Source organism: Heterodontus francisci, chromosome 1 (assembly GCF_036365525.1).
Source record: "Heterodontus francisci isolate sHetFra1 chromosome 1, sHetFra1.hap1, whole genome shotgun sequence".
Lineage (NCBI taxonomy): Eukaryota > Metazoa > Chordata > Chondrichthyes > Heterodontiformes > Heterodontidae > Heterodontus > Heterodontus francisci.
Genome location: NC_090371.1, coordinates 109,048,169 through 109,075,131, shown reverse-complemented (window position 1 = coordinate 109,075,131; position 26,963 = coordinate 109,048,169). Strand labels below are relative to the sequence as shown.

Sequence of the window (26,963 nt, the reverse complement as noted above, 5' to 3'; positions counted from 1 at the left end):
GACCATCAATATCTTCCTTCAGCCTACAGCTATCCTTCTCGCTATCTACCACAAGGCTGATCTTTGTGTCGTCTGCAAACTTCTTGATCATGCCCCCTACATTTACATCCAAATCGTTAATACGCACCACAAAAAGCAGGGACCCAGTACTGAGCCCTGCGGAACACCACTGGAAACAGCCCTTGAGTCGCTAAAATACCCGTCAACAATTACCCTTTCCTTCCTGCCACTGAGCCAATTTTGTATCCACCTTGCTGCATTTCCCTGGATCTCATGGGATTTTTTTTTTTTTAAATCAGTCTGCCATGTGCTAAAAGCCTTACTAAAATCCATGTAGACCGCATCAACTGCACTACCCTCATCTATCTTCCTTGCTACTTCTTCAAAAAATTCGATCAAGTTGGTCAAACAAGATCTGCCCTTAACAAATCCATGCTGACTATCCTTGATTAACCTGTGCCTAAGTGACAGTTTATCCTGTCTCTCAGAATTGATTCCAATAATTTGCCCACTACTGAGGTTAGTCTGACTGGCCTGTATTTATTCGGTCTATGCTTCGCTCCCTTTTTAAACAGAGGTACAACATTAGCAGTTCTCCAATCCTCCGGCAGCACACCTGTATCCAGCGAGAACAGAAAAATGATGCAGACTCTCTGCTATTTCCTCTCTTGCTTCTTTTAGCAGCCTAGGTTACATTTCATCTGGCTCTGGTGATTTGTCAACTTTCAAGGATGCCAATCCCATTAATACTTCCTCTCTCCCTATGTTTATTACATCCAATATTTCACACTCTTCCTCCTTAACTACAATATCTGCATCGTCCCCCTCTTTTGTGAAGACAGACGCAAAGTATTCATTAAGAACCATACTAATATCTTCCGCCCCTACACACAGGTCACCTTTTTGGTCTTTTATGGGCCCTAATCTCCTTAGTCATTCTCTTACTCTTAATGCTTTTGTTAAAACTTGGAATCTATATTTCAAAACTGAGGAGGGTGATGTTTGGGTTTTTTTTTTAAAAAGGAACTTCAACAACAGGTGAACTGTAAAGTTTTTTGCTGGATAGCATGTGATTTCAAGTAAACACCACAGGGGGTTTGACTTGAGAGCTATTTTGTGTTGTGACAAGAAAGAATTTATGATTACCAAGAAACATGCTTGGAAAAAGTTTGGTTTCACTTCGAACTGTTAAAAAGATGCTGTTTTTTGGACTAAAAGGGGCAGTTGGAATTTGATATGGACCTGCCAGGAGTTCAGAGAAAAAGGTTACCTCTCTTTGAAGAATCCCTGCTCTTGCAACAGTAAAACTTCATGCAAGCTTTTACTTTTCCTCCTGCCTTTTTGAAGAAACCTTGCACCTTCAAATAAACTTCGCATCGAATGTGAGGACCAAAACCTCTGTTGCTGCACACCTGATGGAAGACCTATGTGAAGCCTTGAGCAGTTGAATTTCTTTCAACGCTTACCAAAACAGCCTGTTAATCAACATCGCCTGGAAAAATTCCTAATGGAAGCCTTATTCGACTTTGGGACACCTCGCCAAAACAAAGGACTTCCATATTCAGTATATGTTACGTTTTTTATTCCTTCTATTTCTTTGTAACATCTGCAAACAAAAATCCCATTTTTCCCCCCAGTTAACCGTTTTTTGGATGTATGTGCATGAGGGCTAGGATAAAAATACAGGGTTTTAATATTTCAATTCGCAAACACTTCATTATTGGTTAAGATTTGGTTTATAATAAATGGATACTTTTGTTGGTGTGCTTTATTCTGGGGACAAATAGAGTACCTAATTGGCTGTTTAGGTAAGTGGGAAAATTTATTGATAGGTCGTGACCTGTGGAGAAGTGAGACTGAACTAACAGTGCACTCCTCCTGCCTCGGTCATTACAAAACAAAACACAAGTTAACACATAGTCATGAAGATAAATAGCCCTCTAAATTTTTGGCTGCTGAAAGAAACTAAAGAGGACATTTGTGGGACACCAGCTATTGTCATGCAATGATGACAAAGCTATAGTTTGGTTCCCTGGAAAAGCAGGTAAACATGGTACCTACATATTTTTACGGGCAACAAAACTGACCAAGATAATTACAAGATCATTGACTTAATATTGACAAGTTAAAATAATGGAATTTAAACTAAAAGCAGACTAAAGGAGTACCTGTATATCAATAACTCTAGAAAGAAAAAAGCATGGACTTAGCGAAGTGCGGATCATACCTGATGAACCTCAACTTCTTGGAGGATGCTACAGATAAAATTCATGCAGAACTCCTTAGAGTATCGATTAACTGGAGATTCAGAAAATTTGACAGTTCTGCATGAAATCAGAATACGGCATCGACTGGATAATATATTAGTTAACATGCCTCAAAAAACAATATACTTGAATTGGAAGGATACAAAGCTAGGACAACAGAAGTCCCAATATAAAAGGATAAGCTATGAGGAAACATCAGTAAAGCTTACTTTACACTCAAGGAAGGGGAAGTCTCAATCCATTACATAAAATATAAGGTAAGCACATTATAGTTTAACCAAAGGACAAATGAAAGAGAAAATAAACTGAGAATATCACAAAAAACATCTTTATTCAAAGAATGAAGGCCATCCAAGCAATAACCTCAAAATAGGTGGTAAAACCATAGACCCAATAGATACAAGAATTAAGTCTATTTAATGACATCATTCACGATAAGATCAGTACCTAATTTAGTTCCACACCCAGGAGCAACTCCTTAACCCTCAAAAAATGCACCTCCAGTCCTTCTGACCATTTTCCTCAAAGTGTACTCCAAAGTTACAACCACAAGCCTAATCATGAGTCACTTATCTAGTGATTGCTCACCATTAAGTACAAAGCAGTTACTAAATGTAACAGTGGTTTCTCCTGGATGCAATGAAGGTTACTGAAGAATTGAGTGCCTTCCAAACAGCAAAGAAAAATGAATCTGCAGACAAATTCTTCATTATACTCTTGCACAAGATCATTCGACAAAGAGAAAGCATCCACAAGTCTTCCAAGTGAAAAATCAATGACACTCATTATCCCCTCCAAAGATATACAATCAATGCTAAATATTTTTAAAAAGGGAATGATTTTCAGCACCTGAATTTCATTCCTACAGATTATATATACTCTTCCCACAGCACGCAGAAGCAACTCAACTATAATTTGTAATATTAAAATACTTCACCCTATCTTAACACAAACTGCATACTATTCTGGTAACCAAGCCACACGAAAGATATCAGCATTACAGGCAGTCCAGATAGAGCAATAAGATTGATGCCCAACATCCAATAACTTAATCCAGAACAGAAAAGCACAGGAAAGGGGGGACAAGATAGGGGTGGTAAAAGAGGAAACATAGGGATATATGAAACAATAACTGCTATAGAAAAGATAAATCTGGAACTGCTTCAAATTAAATTGTGACAAGATAAAGGGGCATAGGCTCAAATTGATTAGTGTCAAATTTAGGACTGATGTTAGGAAACTCTTCTTCACACAAATTGATCAATAGATGGAATAGACTTCTCAGTGGGGTAATGAAGAGAAAAAGTCCTCAAAACCTATGAAGATTAAAAAACCAGTGATTCTTCTGAATGGATGCACTGAATAGTCATTCAGAATGCAGTTTCCACCCTCCACAAAAAGATGACTCCCCAATAATCTCTCATTTTCTTCTCTTTAATTTCTGCTCTCCTCTTTCCCACTTTTGTTTGCTTGTTGGTAGGGTGGGGAAGAGGAGAGAGAAGAGAGCAGAAATTAAAGAGAAGTGTATGCTTGAATGACAGAACATATGTACATGATTGAGGCACTTACCCAAAGTTCTGAGGGAGAGTCAGCATTTCCCCCAACATAAAAGTCTCTGCTCCTTTAACTGTAGAGGGATCATCCTTCATAAGTTGACTAAAAAGATCTCCTAAGAAAAAAAAATGGTGTTATTAATTGGCATTCTTGTTTCCAGAATGTAATCTTCACATTAAAGAGTACCTTTTATCCAAAAAGCACTTTTTGTTAAAAGAAAAGATTCAAGAATTAGACCTTTCCAACATTTCAATAAATCAGCTTTTAAAGACAATTTAACATGGGAGGAAGAGGTGGAGAAGATTTGGATGGTCAGTATTAGAGTCAGAAGGCAGTTTACAACTTCATATGAACAGGCATCAGGGAGTGAGGGTGTGGAGCATGGTCAGTGGCAAGTCAGAGAGTGGTCTTGATTTTTAGTTAGAGGATTTGGCCTACTCTGAGGCAGAGAGTGGGCATTGTAATGCTGCTTAGGATAGAGACTGAGACTGTTGGGTGTGCAGTTGTGGGGAGGAGGAGTGATTGGGAGGTGGGGCTTGGGGGAAGAAGAAAATGATTGAAGACTCCTCTGCCTGAACTATTATTATGTCACAAAGATAGTTCGGCAGAATGAACCTTCAGCTTCATGGAAGCATTCTCGCCTTTGTCTAGTGGGGCAAGATTGGAGCCCCACTCCAGACAGTCCCAGCGAATGGAGACTAGAGCTCCAGTTTTGAAGTCTGGATTGACGTCCAGCAGAATACTCACGTCCAGAGGGTAAGGTTGGAGTCCAGTATCACCAGAATGAATGCATTCAAAACAAGTGGCCCAAAGACAAACAAGGCAAGCAGATGCCTTTCCTGTCTGTTATACACTAACTGGTTTTAGCACATTGTTGGATGGCTCCAAAATGCACCATAAAATGGCATTATGGAGATCCTTCCATTGTTGCATGATGCTCACTCGGTGATGTGCCTATGCGCGGTGCTATTTTAAGATACAAAAAATAGATTTTTGTAAAGCTAGTATAATAGTCTTGATAAGAAGAGACCAGATTATGTCATACTCAGGTCAAACCAGCAAGGTCTGAGATTCTAATATGAGGAGGCAACAGAATTTTGTGCATACAGAATACTTACATTTCAAAGAGTAGAAATGAGAATTTAAAAATTCTCAGACTAACAGATTATCTTTAGAAAGCCAATTAATAGCGAACATTCAAATTTAGATCATGCTTCGTAATGTGAAGTGTTGCATATTAACATTCTTTATATTGTTACAACTGAGGCAAGAGGAATGCAATATCTTTCTCTAGTTCCACTTCTCCACATGTCACAACATATATTGAAATGTTTACCCAGTTACCGATACAGCCAATTATATACTCTATTTTTATTTCAGAATAAAATCCACCAACCAGGTTTCTTTCATAAAGAACAAAATTATTAATTTACAGTTCAGTAAAGATGCAAAGCACTAACGCACAGATCGAAATATGAAAATTCCCTTCTAAAATTAGCCCACACACACTTACACACAGATTAAAGGAGAAAAAAAAAGGTTTTCTCTGCACAGATCTCTTTATAAAAAAAATACAAAAAAAACTTTGGCCAAATACTTGTTAATTCTTGAAGGAAATTATGATGATATGAAATGACATCAGCTGTCCCTTTATTCTGGCGTCCCAAATACGCGTAGACAGCTATCACTGGGATCTTTTGGAGAAGTTCTCTTCAGGCGATGTTGAGGATTAGTCTGGCAGGAGAAATGCGGCATCAGGGGTTTCAACTATCACTATGGATTTGCAGGGTTTCTCAGAGAGGTGGAGAAAGGATTAACTAGTGTTCCCTCTTAGTAGGCAGACCCCCAACTGACTCAAAACAAGATCCAAAACGAAACCAACTTTTGACCACCATAAATCTTGACATGTCACTTCTCTGTAAACAACTCCCCCTGGTCACCAAGGCTTTTGCTATTTATTTAGCTGAAGACATGTAACTTCCAATAAGTGTGTTTCTAAACCAAGTCCCAAAGGCCTTCCAGTGACCTTTTTAAACAAAAAAATCAAAGTCCAGCATCTATGTAATCTCTTCAGTCCTCCAAAGAAATTCATTTCCACAATTTTAAAACAGGAGTCTTCACAAAGTATTAAAAAATGGAGGTACTTTTATAACCATATCTAAAATGACAGTGCACTGTCTTATAATGGTAAAGAATTAACCAGACTCACCAGGAAGGTCTCGATCTTCACAGGTCACTGGCAGATTGGTAAACAACGTTGGTTTGGTTAATCTCATCACTATAATATGAAATAAGGAAAGAATTATGGTATACAGTCAAAATGACAAGGCCAAAAATGTGTCAAAATCAAAGACCACAAGTGACAATACTAGCCCAGTTAATCAGGCATTAACCACTGTTCCAAGTATTAAGATAGAATAGTGTCAGAACATTGGAACAGGCGCAGGTCATTCAGCCTCTCAAGCCTGTTCCACCATTTAATTAAATCCTGACTGACCTGTATTTCAATGCCATTTACCTGCCTTTGCGTCATATTTCAAAAGCCTCACCCAACAAAAATCAATACAGCAAATTTTTTGTAAACTATGATTTCTTTCAGTTTATATAATGGAATTTTCCAGAAACTTCAAACACTTAATAGAAAATTATATGAAGTTACTGTTGACTGCTGTGTTGATTCAAGGGTTATCTACAAATATGCTGCCATTGGAAATCCACACAAATGGTTTGAAATGTTCCTTCATAACACAGGAGGTAAGTCACTTTGAGTCAGTTACAACCATCTGTCACCTTGCTAGTATTTGCTTTTGTAACGCGAAGAACATGCAGTAGTTAGGTGAAATGCTAACGTACGACCTAGGAGGAGCAGGCTATTCGGCCCCTCGAGCTTGCTCCGCCATTCTGTAAGATCATGGCTGATCTGATTGTGGACTCAACTTCACTTTTCTGCCTATCCCTGATACCTACTGACTCCCTTGTTTGTCAAGAATCTGTCTACTTATGCCTTCAAAACATTTGATAACCCTGCCTCCACTGCTCTCCGGAGAATAGTGTTCCACAGACTCACGACCCTCTGAGAAATTTCTCCTCATCTCGGTCTTAAATGGGAGACCCCTTATTTTTAAACTGTGCCCCTAGTTTTAGTCTCTCCCACAAGGGGAAACATCCTTTCAACATCCACCCTGTCTAGTCACCTCAGGATCTTATATGTTTCAATAAGATCACCTCTCATCCTTCTAAACTCCAATGAATGCAGAATGAATCTGTCAAACCTTTTATTATAAGATAACCCTCTCATTCAATCAATCAGTCGAGTGAATCTTCTCTGAACTGATTCCATTGCAATAATATCCTTTCTTAAGTAAGGAGACCAAAACTGTGCTGTGGTCTCACCAATGCCCTGTACAACTGTAGCAAAACATCTCTACTTTTATATTCTATTCCATAGTTATCTCCCATTGATTGTTACTTACCCCTCCAGGGTTCGGATAAAAAGGTAGATAGGATTCTACATTCTCCTCATTCCCATTAAGTCACAACTCATCTCTAAAGATGAAGCAAGGCCACTGGTTTACAGTGACCGAATAAGTAAAATTCCTTTATTACACAAGATTCCTGGAGTTTTAACCAGTGTTTTCGGAATCATGTCCCGTGATTTTGTTAATTAGAGCCATTGGTATACTCCACAGCTGGACGTTGTAGTGGTTAGGATACTGGAGTAGTAATCCAGAGGCATGAACCAATAATATAGAGCAGTATTGTCAAAAACATTTCAATGCTCGCTAAACTTGTGGTAATCAGGTCACTATATTCACCACATTATACAAAATATGTGCATTAACATTGCATAATCTTTTGAAAATAGGTTTGAGGTTTTAAAGCGTTAGCAATCAAAACTGATAGATTCACTACCACAGCCAGGACGACAGCTTCAAAAGGGTTTTGCAATCCAACTGTTCTGTATACGCTCTCAAAGGGCGGCAACAATGCAGTACATTGAAGTAAATAAATATGATCTGATAGACATTACGGAGATGTGGCTGCGGGATGACAAGGATTGGGTCCTGAATACTGAGGGATACATGACATTCAAGAAGAATAGAAAGCTAGGTAAAGGTGGAGGGGTAGCACTGTTAATCACAGATGGCATTGGTGAAATAGTTAGCGATGACCTTGGTTCAGGAAATCAGGATGTAGAATTGGTTTGGGTGGAGATGAGGAATAGTAGGGGAAAGAAGTCACTACAGTCCCCTAACAGTAATCACAATGTAGGACTAAGTGTACAGGAAGAAATATTGGGTGCTTGTGATAAAGGAACCGCAATAATCATGGGTGATTTTAACCTACATTTAAACTGGAAAAATCAGATTGCCAATAGTAGCCTGGATGATGAGTTCATAAATAGTTTCTTAGCGCAGCACATTCTGGAACCAATCAGAGAGCACTTCTATTAGACTTGGTATTGTGTAAAGGCACTTCTAGGTAGTAGTGACCACAATATGATTGACTTTTACATCCAGTCTGAAAAAAAGAGTGGGTCTAAGACTAGTATCTAAACTTAAATAAGGGCAACTATGTAGGCATGAAAGTTGAGCTAGCTGAAGTGAACTGGGTTACTAGGCTAGGAGATAGATCACTAAAGAAGCAGTGGCAGACATTTAAGGGGATATTTCAGAATACTCAGGATAAGTATATTCCTACTATGAAGAAAAATTCTAAGGGGAGGATCCACCATCCATGGTTAACTAAAGAAGTTAAGGAAAGCATCAAACTTCAGGAAAAAGCATATAATTGTGCAAAGATGAGTGGCAGGTCATATGATTGGTCAGAATATCAAGAATGGCAGAGAATGACTAAAAGGTAAATCAGGAGATGACAATTAGAGTACGAGAGGAAATTAGCTAGAAATGTAAAAGTGGATAGCAAGAGTTTCTACAGGTATTTAAAAAGGAAAAGAGTAAGTAAAGTCCTCTAGAGAGGGAGAATGGGGAGTCAATAGTAGATAACTAACTGTGTACAGTTCTGGTCACCACACTATAGGAAGGATGTGATTGCACTGGAGAGGGTGCAGAGGAGATTCACCAGGATGTTGCCTGGGCTTAAGCATTTCAGCTGTGTGGGATTGGATAGCCTAGGGTTGTTTTCCTTAGAGCAGAGAAGGCTGAGGGAGGACCCGATTGACGTATACAAAATTATGAGGGGCATTGATAGGATAGATAGGAAGAAACTTTTTCCCTTTTGCGGAGGCATCCATAACCAGGGGGCATAGATTTAAGGTAAGGGGCAGGAGGCTTAGAGGGGATTTGAGGAAATTGTTTTTCATCTAGAGGGTGGTTGGAAGCTGGAACACACTACTTGAAGGGGTGGTAGAGGCAGGAACCCTCACAACATTTAAGTATTTAGACAATCTCTTGAAACGCCATAGCATACAAGGTTACAGGCCAAGCGCTGGAAAATGGGAACAGAATGGATAGATGCTTGATGGCTGGCACAGACACGAAGGGCCTGTTTCTGTACTGTATAACTCTATGACTCTATAATAAAGAAATGGCAGATGAAATGAACAAATATTCTGCTTCTGTTTTCATCATAGGGGATACAAAAAACATTCCAGTAATAGCTATAAATCAGGAGGTGGAAGGAAGAGAGGAAGTTGGTGACATTACAATCACCAGTTAAGCGGTACTGAGCAAACTGATGGAGCTACGGGCGGACAACTCCCCGGGTCCTGATGGGCTTCATCCTAGGGTCTTAAAAGAGGTGGCTAACGATGTAGCAGATGCGTTTGTGTCAATTTTTCAACATTCACTGGATTCTGGAAAGGTTCCATCAGACTGGAAAGTAGCAAATCACAGAATCGTTACAGCACAGAAGGAGGCCATTCGGCCCATCGTGTCTGCACCGGCTCTCTGAAAGAGCAACTCCCTCAGTTCCTTTCCCCTGCCTTCTCTCCATAACCCTGCACATTCTTTCTTTTCATATAACTGATAACTAATACTATTCAAGAAAGGGGGGGGGGGGGGACGGGAGGCATAAAACAGGCAACTATAGGCAGTTAGTTTGAAGTCTGTTGTGGGGAAGTTGCTAGAATTGATTAAGGAGGCAATAGCTGGGCACATAGAAAAATTCAAGATAATCAGGAATAGTCAGCATGGCTTTGTGAAAGGGAAATTATGTTTAACCAATTTATTGGAGTTCTTTGAAGGAGTAACATGTGCTGTGGATAAAGGGGAGCCCATTGACATACTGTACTTGGATTTCCAGAAGGCATTTGACAAGGTGCCACATAAAAGGTGATTGTGCAAAGTAGGAGCTCATGGTGTAGTGGGCAACATATGAGCATGGATAGATGATTGTTTTCTGCCAGTCAGCCAGCGAGTAAGTATAAATGGGTCCTTTTCTGATTGGCAAGATGTGACGAGTGGAGTCCTGCAGGGGTCTGTGCTGGGGCCTCAACTTTTTACAATTTATATCAATGACTTAGATGAAGGTAGCGGTGGCATGGTAACTAAATTTGCAGATGACACAAAGATAGGTAGGAAAGTATGTTGTGAAGAGGATATAAGAAAGTTGAAGACTGATAATAGATAGGTTGAATGAGTGGGCAGAAATCTGGCAGAGTACAATGTGGGAAAATGTGAAGTTGCTCACTTTGGCAGGAAGAATAAAAAAAGCAGAGTATTACTTAAACGGAGAACGACAGCAGAATTCCGAGGTGCACAGGGGTCTAGGTGTTCTAGTGCATGAGTCACAAAAAGTTAGTATGCAGGTACAGCAAGTCATAAAGGCTAATAGAATGCTATCCTTTATTAAGAGAGGAATTGAAAATAAAAATAAGGATGTTATGCTTTAGTTATCCAGGGCATTGGTGAGACCACATCTCGAATAGTGTGCGCAGCTTTGATCTCCTTATTTAAGGAAGGATGCAAGTGCATTGGAGGTGGTTCAGAGGAGGTTTACTAGATTGATACCTGGAATGAGCGGGTTGCCTTATGAGGAAAGGTTGGACAGCCTGGGCTTATTTTCACTGTTGTTTAGAAGAGTGAGGGGAGACTTGATTGAAGTATATAAGATTCTGAACCGTCTCGACAAGGTGGATGCAGAAAAGAAGTTTCCTCTTGTGGGTGAGTCCAGAACTAGGGGACACTGTTTTAAAATTAGGGGTCGCCCTTTTAGGACAGAAATGGGGAGAATTTTTTCTCTGAGGGTTGTGCAACTTTGGAACACTCCGCCTCAGAAGGTGGTGGAGGTGGAGTCACTGAATATTTGTAAGGCAGGAGTAGATAGATTCTTGTTAGGCAAGGGAGTCAAGGGTTATTGGGGACAGTTGAGAGTGTGGAATTCGAGTCACAAACAGATCTGCCAGGATCTTATTGAGTGGCAGAGCAGGCTCGAGAGGCCGAATTGCCTACTTCTGCTCCTAATTTGTAACTTCGTATGTATGTTCGTAATCTTTTGGCTGAAGTTTTCTGTTTCTGACAGCATGCTTCAATTTATCTTTTTTAAAGTTATTCAAGAGTAAACTCTCTATTTTATCAGAATGGGCATATTAGAAGACTGGGGTGGGTGCGGGGGAGAGGAGGAAAAAAAAATCTCTACGCATTGGCTTCTACCCTGACTCTTGCTTTGCTTACGCTCTGTTGCCTGCCATTTCCAAACACAGCGTCCAGGCATTTAATAGACCTTTGACTTGTGGCCAACCTCCTGCAATCTCTCCCTTTACGACAATAGTGCCCTATTCCTTTAATCGCTTGTTTCAACAGATCTATTAAGATGAAGGGTGAAACATTTGGATGTTGCTACACTGCCCCCAGCTTGCCAAAATTGCACATTTCAACCCTCATTGGCAGCCATGCAGCGCAGTCAGTCGCTCACACACCTCACCTGTTTTGCGAAAACTGTCAACTACCAGCTAAACAAAACCAGATTCTTTAGTTAACATACCGTGTCACAGATTCCCCATGAAAACTGAGAGCAATCAAACCACTGTCCTTTCAAAGGCCAGCCCTGTTTTCACAGCACTTCACACAGCAGTCCCACATCTCTAAATGCATCATTAGAAGCACCCAGAGAGAACAGGAACTGAGAAGGTAACAACTGGCAGACTATTTTTCTCATTTCATTGAGCAAGTGGCCCTTCAACTTTCAGGTCACTAGAAACCTGATAACTCAACTATATTCTGATGTACATAGTTGCTGTCTGACTGGTATGTGACCCCTGTCTAACAGCAACATCTTTGATCCTTCTTTGCTCAGATTAGGGCCAGACAGTAAATAACAATCCAGTGAGTGACACCCATACTCATATTTAACTCTGCAACTTGAACACAACTTTGTACTGTGGGGCCTCAAAAGAGAACAGCATCAATTCACTGCATGCCAGTGTCCTATTCGTCATATGTCGAGTTGCAAGCATATTGGACAACACTGATCTAAAGAACAAGATTCAAATTCCATGGCGATTTGTGAACTCAAATTCATCTTAAGAAAAAAATTAAAAGCCAATATCAGTAAAAGGGACCAAAAAGCTGCTGGAACATCGTAACAAAATCCAACTGGGTTACTATGCCCTTTAGAGAGGAAATCTGTCTTCTTTCGCCGATCTGGCCAACACGTGATTCCGGGTAGCATGGATTGCATTGGTTCAAGACAGCCCACCACAACCACCTGCTCACAGCAACTAAAGATGGGGAATAAATGCTCATATCTCAAGATGACTTTAAAAAAAAAAGTGAACTCTGATGCAACCAAATTACACCAGACCTTTGTACTGAGGCGTCACCTTAAAAAAGTAATAGGCAAGCAGAAATTACACACAGAAAGTCAAGTCGTCCCTGTTACTAGCTCACAAGACAACAGTCTTGCTTGGACTGTGTCTTTATTGAATTGCCTTGTGATGGCTGCCTTCAGTGAGTGCCTCATGGTCGAGGTCACATGACCATGGCAAGCGAGGAGGCACACTAGTACAGTATTGCATTTCTATCCCAAACATCCCCTTTTCATTAAAAAAACAAAAATTTGCATGCATCATTTACACTGTGACTTGCCCAAGTTACCCACTATGCACACAACTGTTCTCATGCATTAGCAGTTCATTATTCTGGTCAATGCACATGCATTGCACACAGTTTTTAAATAGTGCTGATCTCTTGATGGCACGCGTGCGCGTTGTCGCTGGCTGTTCGTCTGGGTGATCTGCAATCCGTGCAGATGACAAGTTCACATCTTCCTGATCAGCCGCCTACAGTGAAGGAACAGCTTCTCCAGTTGTGCACGTGTGGCTGCGGTTGCGACGGTATATCTGGTCATTCACCTGCACCACGTACAATTGAGGTGACAACTGCTCTACGTAAGTACAAATTGTCACTTGGGCGGACTCTTGTTCACAGCCTTGAAGGTTTGTACGTTGACTGGCTCTCCAATGCTTAATTTTGGCAATGGTTTGGCAGTTTTGTCAAAATGAAATTTGACTTTCTGCCGTTTCACCCTGATTTTGTCACTCACACCTGTTACTACTTCTGGCTTCAGTAGCTTGTGTGCGGTATGACATTAGTCTTTGTACTGGATTACTTTCCATGCCTTTAGTAGGTGTGTTTCTCTCCTCAAGGATCGCCTTGTATACCTCTGTGCTGGATATGCTTGCTTTCTTTATGATTCCTTTGGCGATTTTCACTGCTATCTCAGCCTTTCCATTTGACTGGGGATAGTGTAGAGATGAAGTATGGTATTGAATTTTCCAATCCTTTTTGAAGTGGCTAAATTCTTCACTCGTGAACTGAGGGCCATTGTCGCTCATCACAATATCCGAAATGCTGTAACGACCGAAGTGTGCTTTCAGGCATTCTACAATCTCAACGTTAATCGATGTGTCAGCGAGTCTACCTCTCAGTAGTTAGAATAGTAGTCTACTGTGACAAGATAATCAGTTCCTGTGAGAGAGTGAAGAGGTCTACTCCCAGCTTCATCCATGGTCTGTCTGGGATGTCATGCGTCATCAGCAGCTCCTTAGCTTGGTACTCTTTACATGCACTGCACTGGCTGATGTGGTCCTTGATTTCATTGCTCATGTTTGGCCAGTTCTCTTGCCTTCTACAGATTCGCCTTGATTCCTTGGTAGCTTGCATGGATGTGCTTTAACATCTCTCTTCTCAACTCCTTAGGGATGATGACTATTTCCTTTGTACAAGATGCCATAATTGGGCTGTCAATTCATCTCTATATGCCCAATATGCTTGTGATCACAGGAGTGTCCTTGATGCTTTCAGGCCATCCTTTCATCACTACTTCTTGCAACACTTGGAGAGTTGGATCTTGCTGGGTAGTTCGCTTAATTTGAGTGAGGCGCTCGCCACTCAAATTCAATGTCTCTGCTGGGTTGATGACTTCCAGAGCACATAAAGTTGGATCTGGAAAATTTCACACTGTCGTAGCATCCGCTACTTTCTTCTTAGGGAGTGCCGCTCTCGGCAGCATGTCAGCAATGTACATCCGTTTCCCATGCTTGTATGTCATGTCCAGGTGATATCTCTGTAACCGGAGTAACATTTTTTGCAGACGCTTTGGAGCAGATAGTCGTGGCTTGAGGAAAATGCTTTGAAGTGACTTGTGGTCAGACTCCACTGTCACTTTGTCTCTTCTCTCAGCAGATGTGCACTCACTACGGGATCACTTTATACGTAATAAAATCCTTTAATTAGATCATCTTTTAGTTGTGCAAATTCACAGGATTCTGCGAGCTGTGTTAATGCTGACATATTGATCAATGGACTCTTTTTCACTTTGGGCCCTAATATTGAACACAAACCATTCATAAGTTCCACTCACTTGGGGTTCAAAGCATGCCTTCAAGGCTTTCAAAATTTCTGTCTTCTGTTTGGTTCCGCAGAGATTTAGGGTGGAATACATTTTGTAGCAGTCTCTACCCAACAGTGATAAAAGTGTAGCCACACGTTGCTGTTCTGCTTTGTTAATTAAACCTGTCGCAATTTTGTAATTTTGCCATTGAGAGTGGAAAAACTGCCAGTTCGACTTCATATCACCTTTCAGTTCGACCTGCACTGGGAAAGGAAAAAATTGCTGCCATTGTGTCTTACCCAGTGCTTTCAGCTGTGGCCTGCTTCTTTGTTCCTTTTCTGTGGTTTTTATCTGCTCGGAACACTCCTGCGTTCTTCTTTTAGTAGTTGTGCTTCTATACAGCTCTTCAACACTCAATCTCAGCTCCACGCTGACACCATGTTGAGCTCACAGGGCAGTCTTGCTTGCACTGTGTCTTTATAGAACTGCCTTGAGTGCCTCATGGTCAAGGTCATATGATTACAGCAGTCCAGGAAGCACATTAGCACAGTTTTGCATTTCTATCCCAAACAGTCTCATCATGGCTATACCAGTGATAGTTCAATTCAGCTCTTCACTAAATTCCCATTTCCCTGCTCCCCCCCCTTCCGATATAAATAGGATTCAAAATTCTATAAATTGCTGGTGGTGAGCCTCACACTGGTGTGGGGAGATGAAAAGGGTATAACTTCCCTGGCCACATCCTCAAGCTCATGTCATCTGTTCACAATAGCACCGGTAGGAGTGACATCACACAGTCCTTATGAAAATAAAATTGCATTTTCACTGAGGACACTCTCTATTGTGCAGTGAGGCAGCACTAATGTGCCAAGAGTGACAGACATATATCAGCCCAAAACTGCCTGAGAATTATTTAGTGCTACAGTCTGCAAGTTCACAGCCAGTTATGTATCCCTCACTCTTCCATCACCATGAAGTCAAGACATTGACCCTGGTTCAACAGAGTGTGCAGAAGGCTTCACAGGGAAGATGTTGAGAAAATGTTTCTCCTGCTGGGGGGGGGGAAAAGAGAGTAGGGGGGGGGGGAAAAGAGAGTAGGGGGGGGGGAAAAGAGAGTAGGGGGGGGGGAAAAGAGAGTAGGGGGGGGGGAAAAGAGAGTAGGGGGGGGGAAAAGAGAGTAGGGGGGGGGAAAAGAGAGTAGGGGGGGGGAAAAGAGAGTAGGGGGGGGGAAAAGAGAGTAGGGGGGGGGAAAGAGAGTAGGGGGGGGGAAAGAGAGTAGGGGGGGGGAAAGAGAGTAGGGGGGGGGGAAAGAGAGTAGGGGGGGGAAAGAGAGTAGGGGGGGGAAAAGAGAGTAGGGGGGGGAAAAGAGAGTAGGGGGGGGAAAAGAGAGTAGGGGGGGGAAAAGAGAGTAGGGGGGGGAAAAGAGAGTAGGGGGGGGAAAAGAGAGTAGGGGGGGGAAAAGAGAGTAGGGGGGGGAAAAGAGAGTAGGGGGGGGAAAAGAGAGTAGGGGGGGGAAAAGAGAGTAGGGGGGGGGGGAAAAGAGAGTAAGGGGGGGGAAAAGAGAGTAGGGGGGGGAAAAGAGAGTAGGGGGGGGAAAAGAGAGTAGGGGGGGGGGAAAGAGAGTAGGGGGGGGGGAAAGAGAGTAGGGGGGGGGGAAAGAGAGTAGGGGGGGGGGAAAAGAGAGTAGGGGGGGGGAAAAGAGAGTAGGGGGGGGGAAAAGAGAGTAGGGGGGGGGAAAAGAGAGTAGGGGGGGGGAAAAGAGAGTAGGGGGGGGGAAAAGAGAGTAGGGGGGGGGAAAAGAGAGTAGGGGGGGGGAAAAGAGAGTAGGGGGGGGAAAAGAGAGTAGGGGGGGGAAAAGAGAGTAGGGGGGGGAAAAGAGAGTAGGGGGGGGAAAAGAGAGTAGGGGGGGGAAAAGAGAGTAGGGGGGGGAAAAGAGAGTAGGGGGGGGAAAAGAGAGTAGGGGGGGGAAAGAGAGTAGGGGGGGGAAGAGAGTAGGGGGGGGAAAGAGAGTAGGGGGGGGAAAGAGAGTAGGGGGGGGAAAGAGAGTAGGGGGGGGAAAGAGAGTAGGGGGGGGAAAGAGAGTAGGGGGGGGAAAAGAGAGTAGGGGGGGGAAAAGAGAGTAGGGGGGGGAAAAGAGAGTAGGGGGGGGGAAAAGAGAGTAGGGGGGGGGAAAAGAGAGTAGGGGGGGGGAAAGAGAGTAGGGGGGGGAAAAGAGAGTAGGGGGGGGAAAAGAGAGTAGGGGGGGGAAAAGAGAGTAGGGGGGGGAAAAGAGAGTAGGGGGGGGAAAAGAGAGTAGGGGGGGGAAAAGAGAGTAGGGGGGGGAAAAGAGAGTAGGGGGGGGAAAAGAGAGTAGGGGGGGGAAAAGAGAGTAGGGGGGGGAAAAGAGAGTAGGGGGGGGAAAAGAGAGTAGGGGGGGGAAAAGAGAGTAGGGGGGGGAAAGAGAGTAGGGGGGGGAAAGAGAGTAGGGGGGGGGAAAGAGAGTAGGGGGGGGGAAAAGAGAGTAGGGGGGGGAAAAGAGAGTAGGGGGGGAAAAGAGAGTAGGGGGGGGGAAAAGAGAGTAGGGGGGGGGAAAAGAGAGTAGGGGGGGGGAAAAGAGAGTAGGGGGGGGGAAAAGAGAGTAGGGGGGGGAAAAGAGAGTAGGGGGGGGGAAAAGAGAGTAGGGGGGGGAAAAGAGAGTAGGGGGGGGGAAAGAGAGTAGGGGGGGGAAAAGAGAGTAGGGGGGGGAAAAGAGAGTAGGGGGGGGAAAAGAGAGTAGGGGGGGGAAAAGAGAGTAGGGGGGGGAAAAGAGAGTAGGGGGGGGAAAAGAGAGTAGGGGGGGAAAAGAGAGTAGGGGGGGGAAAAGAGAGTAGGGGGGGGAAAAGAGAGTAGGGGGGGGAAAAGAGAGTAGGGGGGGAAAAGAGAGTAGGGGGGGAAAAGAGAGTAGGGGGGGAAAAGAGAGTAGGGGGGGAAAAGAGAGTAGGGGGGGGAAAAGAGAGTAGGGGGGGGAAAAGAGAGTAGGGGGGGGAAAAGAGAGTAGGGGGGGGAAAAGAGAGTAGGGGGGGAAAAGAGAGTAGGGGGGGGAAAAGAGAGTAGGGGGGGGAAAAGAGAGTAGGGGGGGGAAAAGAGAGTAGGGGGGGGAAAAGAGAGTAGGGGGGGGAAAAGAGAGTAGGGGGGGGAAAGAGAGTAGGGGGGGGAAAAGAGAGTAGGGGGGGGAGAGTAGGGGGGGAAAAGAGAGTAGGGGGGGAAAAGAGAGTAGGGGGGGGAAAAGAGAGTAGGGGGGGGAAAAGAGAGTAGGGGGGGGAAAAGAGAGTAGGGGGGGAAAAGAGAGTAGGGGGGGAAAAGAGAGTAGGGGGGGGAAAAGAGAGTAGGGGGGGGAAAAGAGAGTAGGGGGGGAAAAGAGAGTAGGGGGGGGAAAAGAGAGTAGGGGGGGGAAAAGAGAGTAGGGGGGGGAAAAGAGTAGGGGGGGGAAAAGAGTAGGGGGGGGAAAAGAGTAGGGGGGGGGAAAGAGAGTAGGGGGGGGGAAAGAGAGTAGGGGGGGGGAAAGAGAGTAGGGGGGGGAAAAGAGATAAAAAAAGAGAAAGAGGGAGAGGGAGAGGGCTTTGATTTGGAGTTACAGCAGCAAGTAAAAGAAAATATAATGTATGGGGTTCATCTGAACACTTAAACCTCCTGATAAAGCAAATTAAATTTTAGTTTGTAAATTTGAACAATGTAATGGAATCATCTCTACTTTGACTTCATAAAACATATGCAAAAATCAATTAGGGGAGTGCTGGCTTGCAGGTTTGTAAAAGATTCTTCCCAAAAGTGGAGAAAAAGGCATATATCACACACCTCCAAGATAGCTTATGAGCATATGATCCTAAATTCTCAATCATGGCAAAAAAAAAAATTGGTGATTCCTCATTAATACCCACTGAGGTTAAAGCTTTGAAATGTGCAGATTCTGAGAATGCAACTTCATTTGGTCATAAAATATGGGCAAAAAGCAGCTATTCTTGTTTATTCTTAAAATGAATGGTGGACTCAACAGTGCTATTGCTGAGACTTGGGTGCAAGTTCACTACCTGCCCACGGACCCAGAAAATGTGCAGGTCATGTGGTGTAAGGCAGGAATGAATTTAAAAATAGGAGCTCTAGGTTAAAAGTTCTGCAATAATGTGAATCCAGCAGTTACATGCAGATTGAAAATGTACATGAAATCTGACTGCTCAACATTATTCATTGCTTCTAAATTCAGGTTAATAATGACAAATACAGAGCACTTTTTAAAATATTTATTTCCAGTGTATTTGCAGAGTTATTTTCCGTGCAAGATAAAACCTGGACAGTTTTCATTCGCATATGTACTTAACTCCATTTCAAATTTTGCTTTTGTCTCCTACCCCTGCCTTGATAAAAATACAAAGAATGAAAATACATTGCTGTGCCAACTGTTACGACCGATCCGCTCAAGTCAAAGCCCCCAATCAAAATATATGATTCCGATTGTGGTGGGAGAAACACACTGTCAATTCAGTCCCGTCCCTCCACAGATCACCTAACCTATCACTTTAAACTTTCCACATTAAAGAGAACCAAAGCCAAATTGAACCATCTATTAACCCCTGAATGAGGTTAACCAAACTTTAGATCAACACATAACTGTTTATTAACGAAAACTAAATTCTTGACACTACTAAGATATAAACAACATTTAATTAAAAGTAACAAAGTCCTTGCAGATTTATGCTGCTGCCAAAGTGGAATCTCCCAATGCAGAACAGTCCAAGGTTGCCTGAAGTCCTCATAGCTGTCTGATGGGAAAAAAAAGGTTCTTCAACAGTAGGACAGTCAGTCATCTAGTTCTGCAGTTGAAATGATGCTCTTCTTTTCCAGCAATGAATTCAGCAATTACAGTTAGGTAGTTAAAGTAATTGGTTATTTTAAGAAATTGATCTGGCTTGACTTTTCAGAATTCAGAGAGTATAATAAATAGGGTTTAAACAGACAGAGGGAGAGCTCTCCTATTTCCTTCAGTATATTATAAAAAGTTTAAGGCACATTAAGAGGCCACTTGGCCCATCGTGTCCGTGCTGGCCAAAAACAATCCACCTATTCTAATCCCACCTTCCAGCATTTGGTCCATAACCCTGCAGATTACGGCACTTGAGGTGCATATCCGGACTACTTTTGAATGAGTTGAGGGTCTCTGTCTCAACTACCCTTTCAGGCAGTGAGTTCCAGACTCCCACCACCCTCTGGGAGAAAACGTTTTTCCTCATCTCCCCTCTAATTTTTCTACCAATCACTTTAAATCTATGCCCCCTCATCACTGACCTCTCTGCTAACGTGAAGAGACCCTTAACTTCCACTCTATCTAGGCCCCTCAAAATTTTGTACATTTCAATCAGATCGCCCCTTAGCCTTCTCTGTTCCAAAGAGAACAACCCCATCCTATCTAATCTTTCCTCATAGCTGCATTTTTACAGTCCAGGCAACATCCTTGTAAATCTGGTCTGTAGACTCTCGAGTGCAATTACATCCTTTCTGTAATGAGGTGACCAGAACTGCACACAGGACTCAAGTTGTGGCCCAACCAATGAGTTACACAATTCCAGCATAGCCTCCCTGCTCTTGTATTCTATACCTCAGCTAATAAAGGAAAGGATTCCATATGCCTCCCTAACCATCCTATTTACCTGTCCTGCTACCTTCAGGGATCTGTGGACATTCACTCCAAGGTTCCTCACTTCCTCTTTTAGTATTTTCCCATTAATCATGTATTCCTTTGCCTTGTTTGACCTCCACAAATGCATCACTTCACACTTCTCCAAGTTGAATTCCATTTGCCACTTTTCTGCCCATCTGACCAGACCATCAATATCTTCCTGCAGCCTACAGCTATCCTTCTCGCCATCTATCACAAGGTCGTCTGCAAACCTCTTGATCATGCTCCCTACAATGACATCCAAATCGTTAATACGCACCACAAAAAGCAGGGACCCAATACTGAGCCCTGCCGAACGCCACTGGAAACAGCCCTCGGGTCGCTAAAACACCCATCAACAATTACCCTTAGTTTCCTGCCACTGAGCCAATTTTATATCCATCTTGCTACATTTTTCTGAATCCCATGGGATATTTTTTATGCTGGCAGATAGCCTGTGCGTCTGTGTCTCAACTATCTCTGCAAAAGCCAGTTTTTCAACTAGTTTTAAAATTAAACAGCAACATTGTCTATCCTGTCCTTGGTTTCCGAGTGGTTGTATCCAGGCAACCAAGATGCACTTTCCTTGGTAACCTCTTGTTCTCCCTCTCTGTATGGTTGTATCCAATGGCAACCAGAATGCACCTTCTCTAACTCCTGAGGCTTGCATGTTCTTAACGCAGTACTGATCCTTTGCTGTCTTAAAGGCACACCGCAGATTTCCTCCCCGCCCAAAAAAAAACAGGATCGTAACACAATAAAACTCTTTTTACTATGGGATGGCACTGCAGTTCATAGGATTTGCATCATCAGGGTGACCCATTTTACTGGCCAGTTGAGATTTTCTAGATACCGTCACCAGATCTAATGGATGATTTTTGGCTCATGTCTGTTGACAACAGTGTATAGTTTGACCTGCAAAAGATTCCAGTGAAGATAAACTATTCTGTAATCTCCAATTTCAGACCAAACTTTCAGAGAATGTAAAATTGTTTTAAATGCAACGTTTTGCTTACAGAAGTATTTAGGCCAGAAATATTAATTCCTGGATATCGGAGATCAAATCCCCTGCCCTCCAGCCCATACCTGTAAACTTTTAGTTACATTACTATGTAAAGTAGAACTTTCACTGTTAGCTGATGTTTTGGTCTGTTAATATACAAATATACATATGAATTAGGAAGAGTAGACCACTCGGCCCTTGAGCCTGCTCCGCCGTTCAATAAGATCATGGCTGATCTGATTGTAACTTCAACTCCACATGCCCACCAACCCCCAATAACCTTTCACCCCCTTGCTTAACAAGAATTTATTTACCTCTGCCTTAAAAATATTCAAAGACTGTTTCCACTGCCTTTTGAGGAAGAGTTCCAAAGATTCACAACCCTCTGAGAAAAAATTTCAAATGTCTTAAATGGAAAAACCCTTATTTTTAAAGTGACACCTAGTTCTAGATTCTTCCACAAGAGGAAACATCCTTTCCACATCCAGCCTGTCAAGACCCCTCAGGATCTTATAGGTTTCAATCAAGTCACCTCTTACTCTTCCAAATTCCAGCGGATATAGGCCTAGCCTGTCCAACCTTTCCTCAAAAGACAACCCGTCCATTCCAGGTATTAGTCTAGTAAACCTTCTCTGAACTGCTTCCAACACATTTACATCCTTTATTAAATAAGGAGACCAATACTGTACACAGTACTCCAAATGTGGTCTCACCAATGCCCTGTATAACTGAAGCATAACTTCCCTACTTTTGTATTCAATTCCCCTTGCAATAAACGATAACACTATATTAGCTTTTGTAATTATTTGCTGTACCTGCATACTAACCTTTTGCGATTCATGCACTAGGACACCCAGATCCCTCTGCATCTCAGATCTGCAGTCGCAGATAATATGCTTCTTTTTTTATGCTTCCTGTCAAGATCAATTTCACATCATAACACAATTGGAATATTTTCTGCTACTAAGGTGAACACTTATGAAGCAATCAGACCTCTCATTTGCAGAAAGAATGCCACTGTGCTTGCCTTTCTCAACTCACGCTGCAAGATAGCACCACAGCATCTGCAACCATACGATGCATCAATTAAGTGCCAACTCTTCAAAAATAGAGTTTACACAGCAAGTGTTATCAAATCAACTAAAAGACCATGATTAAGCTTGTTCCCGTTTTCAACCCATGTCCATATAAACACAAACTTCCAGCTAGTAGGAGCTATAGCTTTCTTTCCTCCCTCCCACACCTAGGGATGCTGAAGCCAATTGTAACAGGACTACCACCCTGACTAAAACTACTAACTCAAGTGATCAGCAAAACAAAACCTAACCTTATTCTGAATGGCACACTTCCCTTGTGACCATTTACTGTAGTGAAGCCCCCATAACACACCGTAACAGAAAATATTTCTAGTGCACAGATCGAGGAATATCACTACAGAAAGCACATCATTCACTTATTAAAATAAATTTTTAAATCTCTCGAAATAGGAAAGAAAATCCCATTTAAGATCAACTTTTCTCTGGTGAGAAAGAATTTATTTTATTTTTTTTATTTTATTTAGAGATACAGCACTGAAACAGGCCCTTCGGCCCACTGAGTCTGTGCCGACCAACAACTACCCATTTATACTAACCCTACAGTAATCCCATATTCCCCATCACCTCCCTACGCTAGGGGCAATTTACAACGGCCAATTTACCTATCACCTGCAAGTCTTTTGGATGTGGGAGGAAACCAGAGCACCCGGCGGAAACCCATGCAGACAAAGGGAGAACTTGCAAACTCCGCACAGGCAGTACCCAGAATCGAACCCGGGTCCCTGGGGCTGCGGTGCTAACCACTGCGCCACTGTGCTGCCTTTATATAGTGCCTTTCATGACCTGAGGACATCCCAAGGTGCTTCACAGCCAATTTAGAACTTTTGAAGTGTAGTCACTTGCAATGTAGGAAATACAGCAGGCAATTTGTGTACAGTAAAGGTCCCACAAACAACCATGTGATATGACCAAATAATCTGTTTTTAGTGATCTTAGTTGAAGGATGAATGTTGGCCAAAACACAGGGGAGAACTCTCCTTTTTTACTTCAGAGTACCATGGAATCTTCCAGCGAATGGTTCAACATCTCATCCAAAAGACTCTGACAAGGACAGCAAACCCTCAGTACTGCACTGAAGTGTTGGTCTGGATTCTGTGCTCAAGCCTCTGGAGTGGGACTTGGACAACCTTCTCAGATGAGAGTGCAACACCCGAGCCATGGCTGACACCGAAATATACTGAAGAGTTTACCCATAAATGGTCATTAAAGGCAATCTGTTTATTTATCAAAATTACATGTAAATCTATATTGTTTAAAGTCCACAGACAATGGCAAGAAACTCATACATGTCAATGCTTTTACTTCTTAAGTAACATTTTCCATAGTTACAAGTTATGAATTATACCATGTTTATGTACAAGTAAACTGATTTTACCTGTAAGATTTAATATTTGTTTAATCAGTTTACCAACATATTCACAGCACACAAGGTCACAGAAAATCCATATTTGACCAAGATGTCTATGTATTTTGGCATTACAACCAGGAAGGTCACCATGTTTGATAATACTGCTGAGCTTAGCCCAGGTCTCCTCCAGTTGCTGAGAACTGCAATTGGATTGATCAATGACCCACTTTGCCCTCTGAAAAGAATGTAGCTGCAGCTTTTCCTTGATTATTTGAAGCCCTTGACTGACTTCCAAAGTGCTTGGTCCCCTTATTCTGCTGTATCCTGCAATACTCCAAGACCTTTCTGATTTGTATTCCTCATTTGTAATGCCACACTGTAAACGTGTTGTTTCTGGAAGAAATTTCACAGCAGCTACACGAGTAAGAGGACCATCCCTCTGAAGGTTTGCAGAAAATTCTAGAAGACCCTCTGTGCAATCATAATATTGAACTTCCGCTTTGAATTCTCTCTCAACCAAATATTTTTCAATTCTTTTTGCTTCTTCATCTGAAATAGTTGGAGGACATTTCTCAGGCTTCACTGGTGTGCTTTGCAGGTTATTTGGAAACCATGGCATGAATCTCGGTGAAATTCTTTGAGGGAAGTCTTCTATCAATCTTTCTGCTATTTTCAGCACTTCAGGAGAACAGTCTTGATTAGGCCTGTAATGTACCACTAACTCCATGTGAATAGCTCTGGGCACCAAGCAGTTGTTTCATCTTGAATCCCCACAGGCCAATGACTATTAGCAAGCCTTTCTCCTTGTACTTTAATAGTTGCAAGCCTATCAGTCATTCAGAAGGAAGTGATTCGTCACCGAGCGTGTTTCCTTTGCCAATTTAGTACAGGTTAGAAGACAAAGAGCCTCAAGCTGAAGTAGAGTACTGGGACGCAGCAGTATCACCTTCAGGAAGCGCTATCCTGCAGAGATAAATTTCTTTGAATATCTGTCTCATAGGAAATCCTTAAACTAAAAATATCAATGCAGTTTTTAAAAATTTATCTTGGAATTTGCTTCAAAACAGTGACAAATTTCTCTACCATTTTAGGTCCTCAGACAGGATCCCAACAGAGAAGGAAACCTAATTCTGCCCTCTGCACCTTTGTAATCAGCTCAACGGGTGCATTGAAGTATCAATGTCACACTATTTTTGGGAGAAGCAAAACAAGGGGACAGTGGTATTCTTTTACTCCAGTCAGAAGCACATGACTGAAGTCCCACTCCAGGAGGCTTGAGTACATAATCCAAGCTGACACTCCAGTGCAGTACTGAGGGAGCGCTGCACTGTCAGAGGTGCGGTCTTTCAGGAAAAGGTATTCTCAGGTGGATGCTAACGATCCCATGGCACTATTCAAAAATGAGCAGGGAAGTTTTTCTGGTGTTGTGGCCTCATTTATCCCTCAACAAACATAACTAAAACAGATTAACTGGCCATTTCTCTCATTGTTGTTCTTGGGACCTTGCTGTACATAAACTTGCTGCCATATTTCCTACATTACAACATTTGAAAAGGACTTCATTGGTTGTAAAGTGCTTTTGAGACATTTGGAGATCATAAAAAGCACTAAATAAAAGAAAATCTTTTTCTTTTTATTCATGAAAATTTATAAGTTGTGTGATATGCCATCGGGCTGTCCTTATCTAGGCTTATATCTAATAGAGCAAGCAAATTAAAGTACAACTCAGCTGCTATTTTCCAGAATATTGTTTTTTTTGTTCAGGAAAGATCAGCATTTTTCTGGGTATCATGTCAATGGTATGATTTTGCCTTTGTTTTCTTTGAATAAACCGTCTCAGTGGCAAAACTCAAGCTCAAAGGAAACATGCCCGTTACTAGCCCAATGCACTAAGCCCTCCAGTAATTATGTGCATCGTGGTTCTTCTACATTTCAGTATAAAGTAAAAAGGGGAAGGTGGGGTGACCATTACAGAGACATGGCTATAAGCTCGTCATAACTGGGACTATTTCATGTTGGGAAGGGGTGTGGTGGGGGGGGGTGGTGGTAAAGGCAGTGGGAAGGAGAGGGCTTGTTAGAATTGAGGAATAAGAGAGGACATAAGCTGTAATGGGAATTGGCTACAGGCCTCCTGATAGCAGCAGTGAAGTGGCAGAATGTAGTAATTCAGAGTTTAGAGAGGCTTGCAGCAGAAGCAAAGTTGTTTTAATGGGATACTTTAATTTTCAGACAGGTCGGGAAGAGCAAAAAAGTTCAAGCCATAAAGGTAGTGAATTCCTTATGTGTATTCAGGACAGTTTTCTGGAGCAATGTGTTCTAGAACGAACAAGAGGGCAAGCCATGTTTGATTTAGTAATGAATCATGACCCTGACTTAGATAAATGATCCCTTATTAACCTAACAGTGATCATATGATCAAATTCAATGCTAAGTTTCTCTTTTTCAAATCTAATCGTTACTATGATTCTAGATTTTGGTAAGGCTAACTTTAACAGGATGAGAGAGGTGACAGCAAACTGGTCAAAACTTTTATCAGATAAAACTACTGATGAACAGCGGGAGGTATTCAAAAAAGAACTTAGCTTAATAAAGTACATACCCAAAAGGGGAAAGAGCTCTACTTACCAAATTGAAACAGCCACGATCGACAAGAGGTGAGGTATAACGTAAAACTAACGGGTGTACAGAAGTGCAAAGAAATAGTAAATCCAGGGGAGCCAGCGAGAGATAAAGAGCAAAGGAAGACAAAAAAAAAGCTGTGAAAAAAGAAGAAACTTGCAAATGATGAAGATTAACACAAACAGTTGTTACAATTATATTAGAAGATAAGGGCAACATGGGCCCTTTAAAAACAGATGGGGGTAATATTACAATTGAAAATAAGGAAATGGCAGATTTATTGAAGAGTGACACAAAGTAATTCAGAGGATACTATACCTGACATCCCAGGAAAATTACTAATGAATCAAGGAATGGAACTCACTAAAAACTTAACACAAGCAAGAAAACAGTATTCGAAAAAATAACGGCACTAAAGACTGGCAAATCCCCCGGATCTAATGGTTTCCACCACAGAGTTTTTAAAGGAAGTAGGTGAAGAAATTTCAAATGTTTTAGTCATGATCTTCCAAAGCACTCTTGATTCAGGTATTGTCCCGTGTGATTGGAAAACTGCAAATGTAGCTCTGTTATTTAAGAAATGAGAAAGAAAAACCAGGAAAGTATAGATCGG

General features: G+C 42.2%; 1 protein-coding gene across 6 annotated transcripts in view; it reads right to left on the bottom strand.

Annotated features, from left to right (window-relative positions):
- Window positions 1-26,963, bottom strand: part of trappc13 (trafficking protein particle complex subunit 13) — a 119,098-nt gene that overhangs the window by 69,461 nt on the left and 22,674 nt on the right. For 5 of the 6 annotated variants that reach the window (XM_068034245.1, XM_068034253.1, XM_068034260.1 and 2 more), the window contains 2 exons: window positions 6,031-6,099; window positions 3,837-3,936 (listed from right to left, as the gene is read on the bottom strand). In XM_068034245.1, coding sequence (XP_067890346.1) covers window positions 3,837-3,936; window positions 6,031-6,099 — 169 coding nt within the window. Of the gene's footprint in view, window positions 1-3,836; window positions 3,937-6,030; window positions 6,100-23,758; window positions 24,695-26,963 lie in introns of all 6 variants that reach the window. The other variant, XM_068034289.1, reaches the window with a different exon arrangement.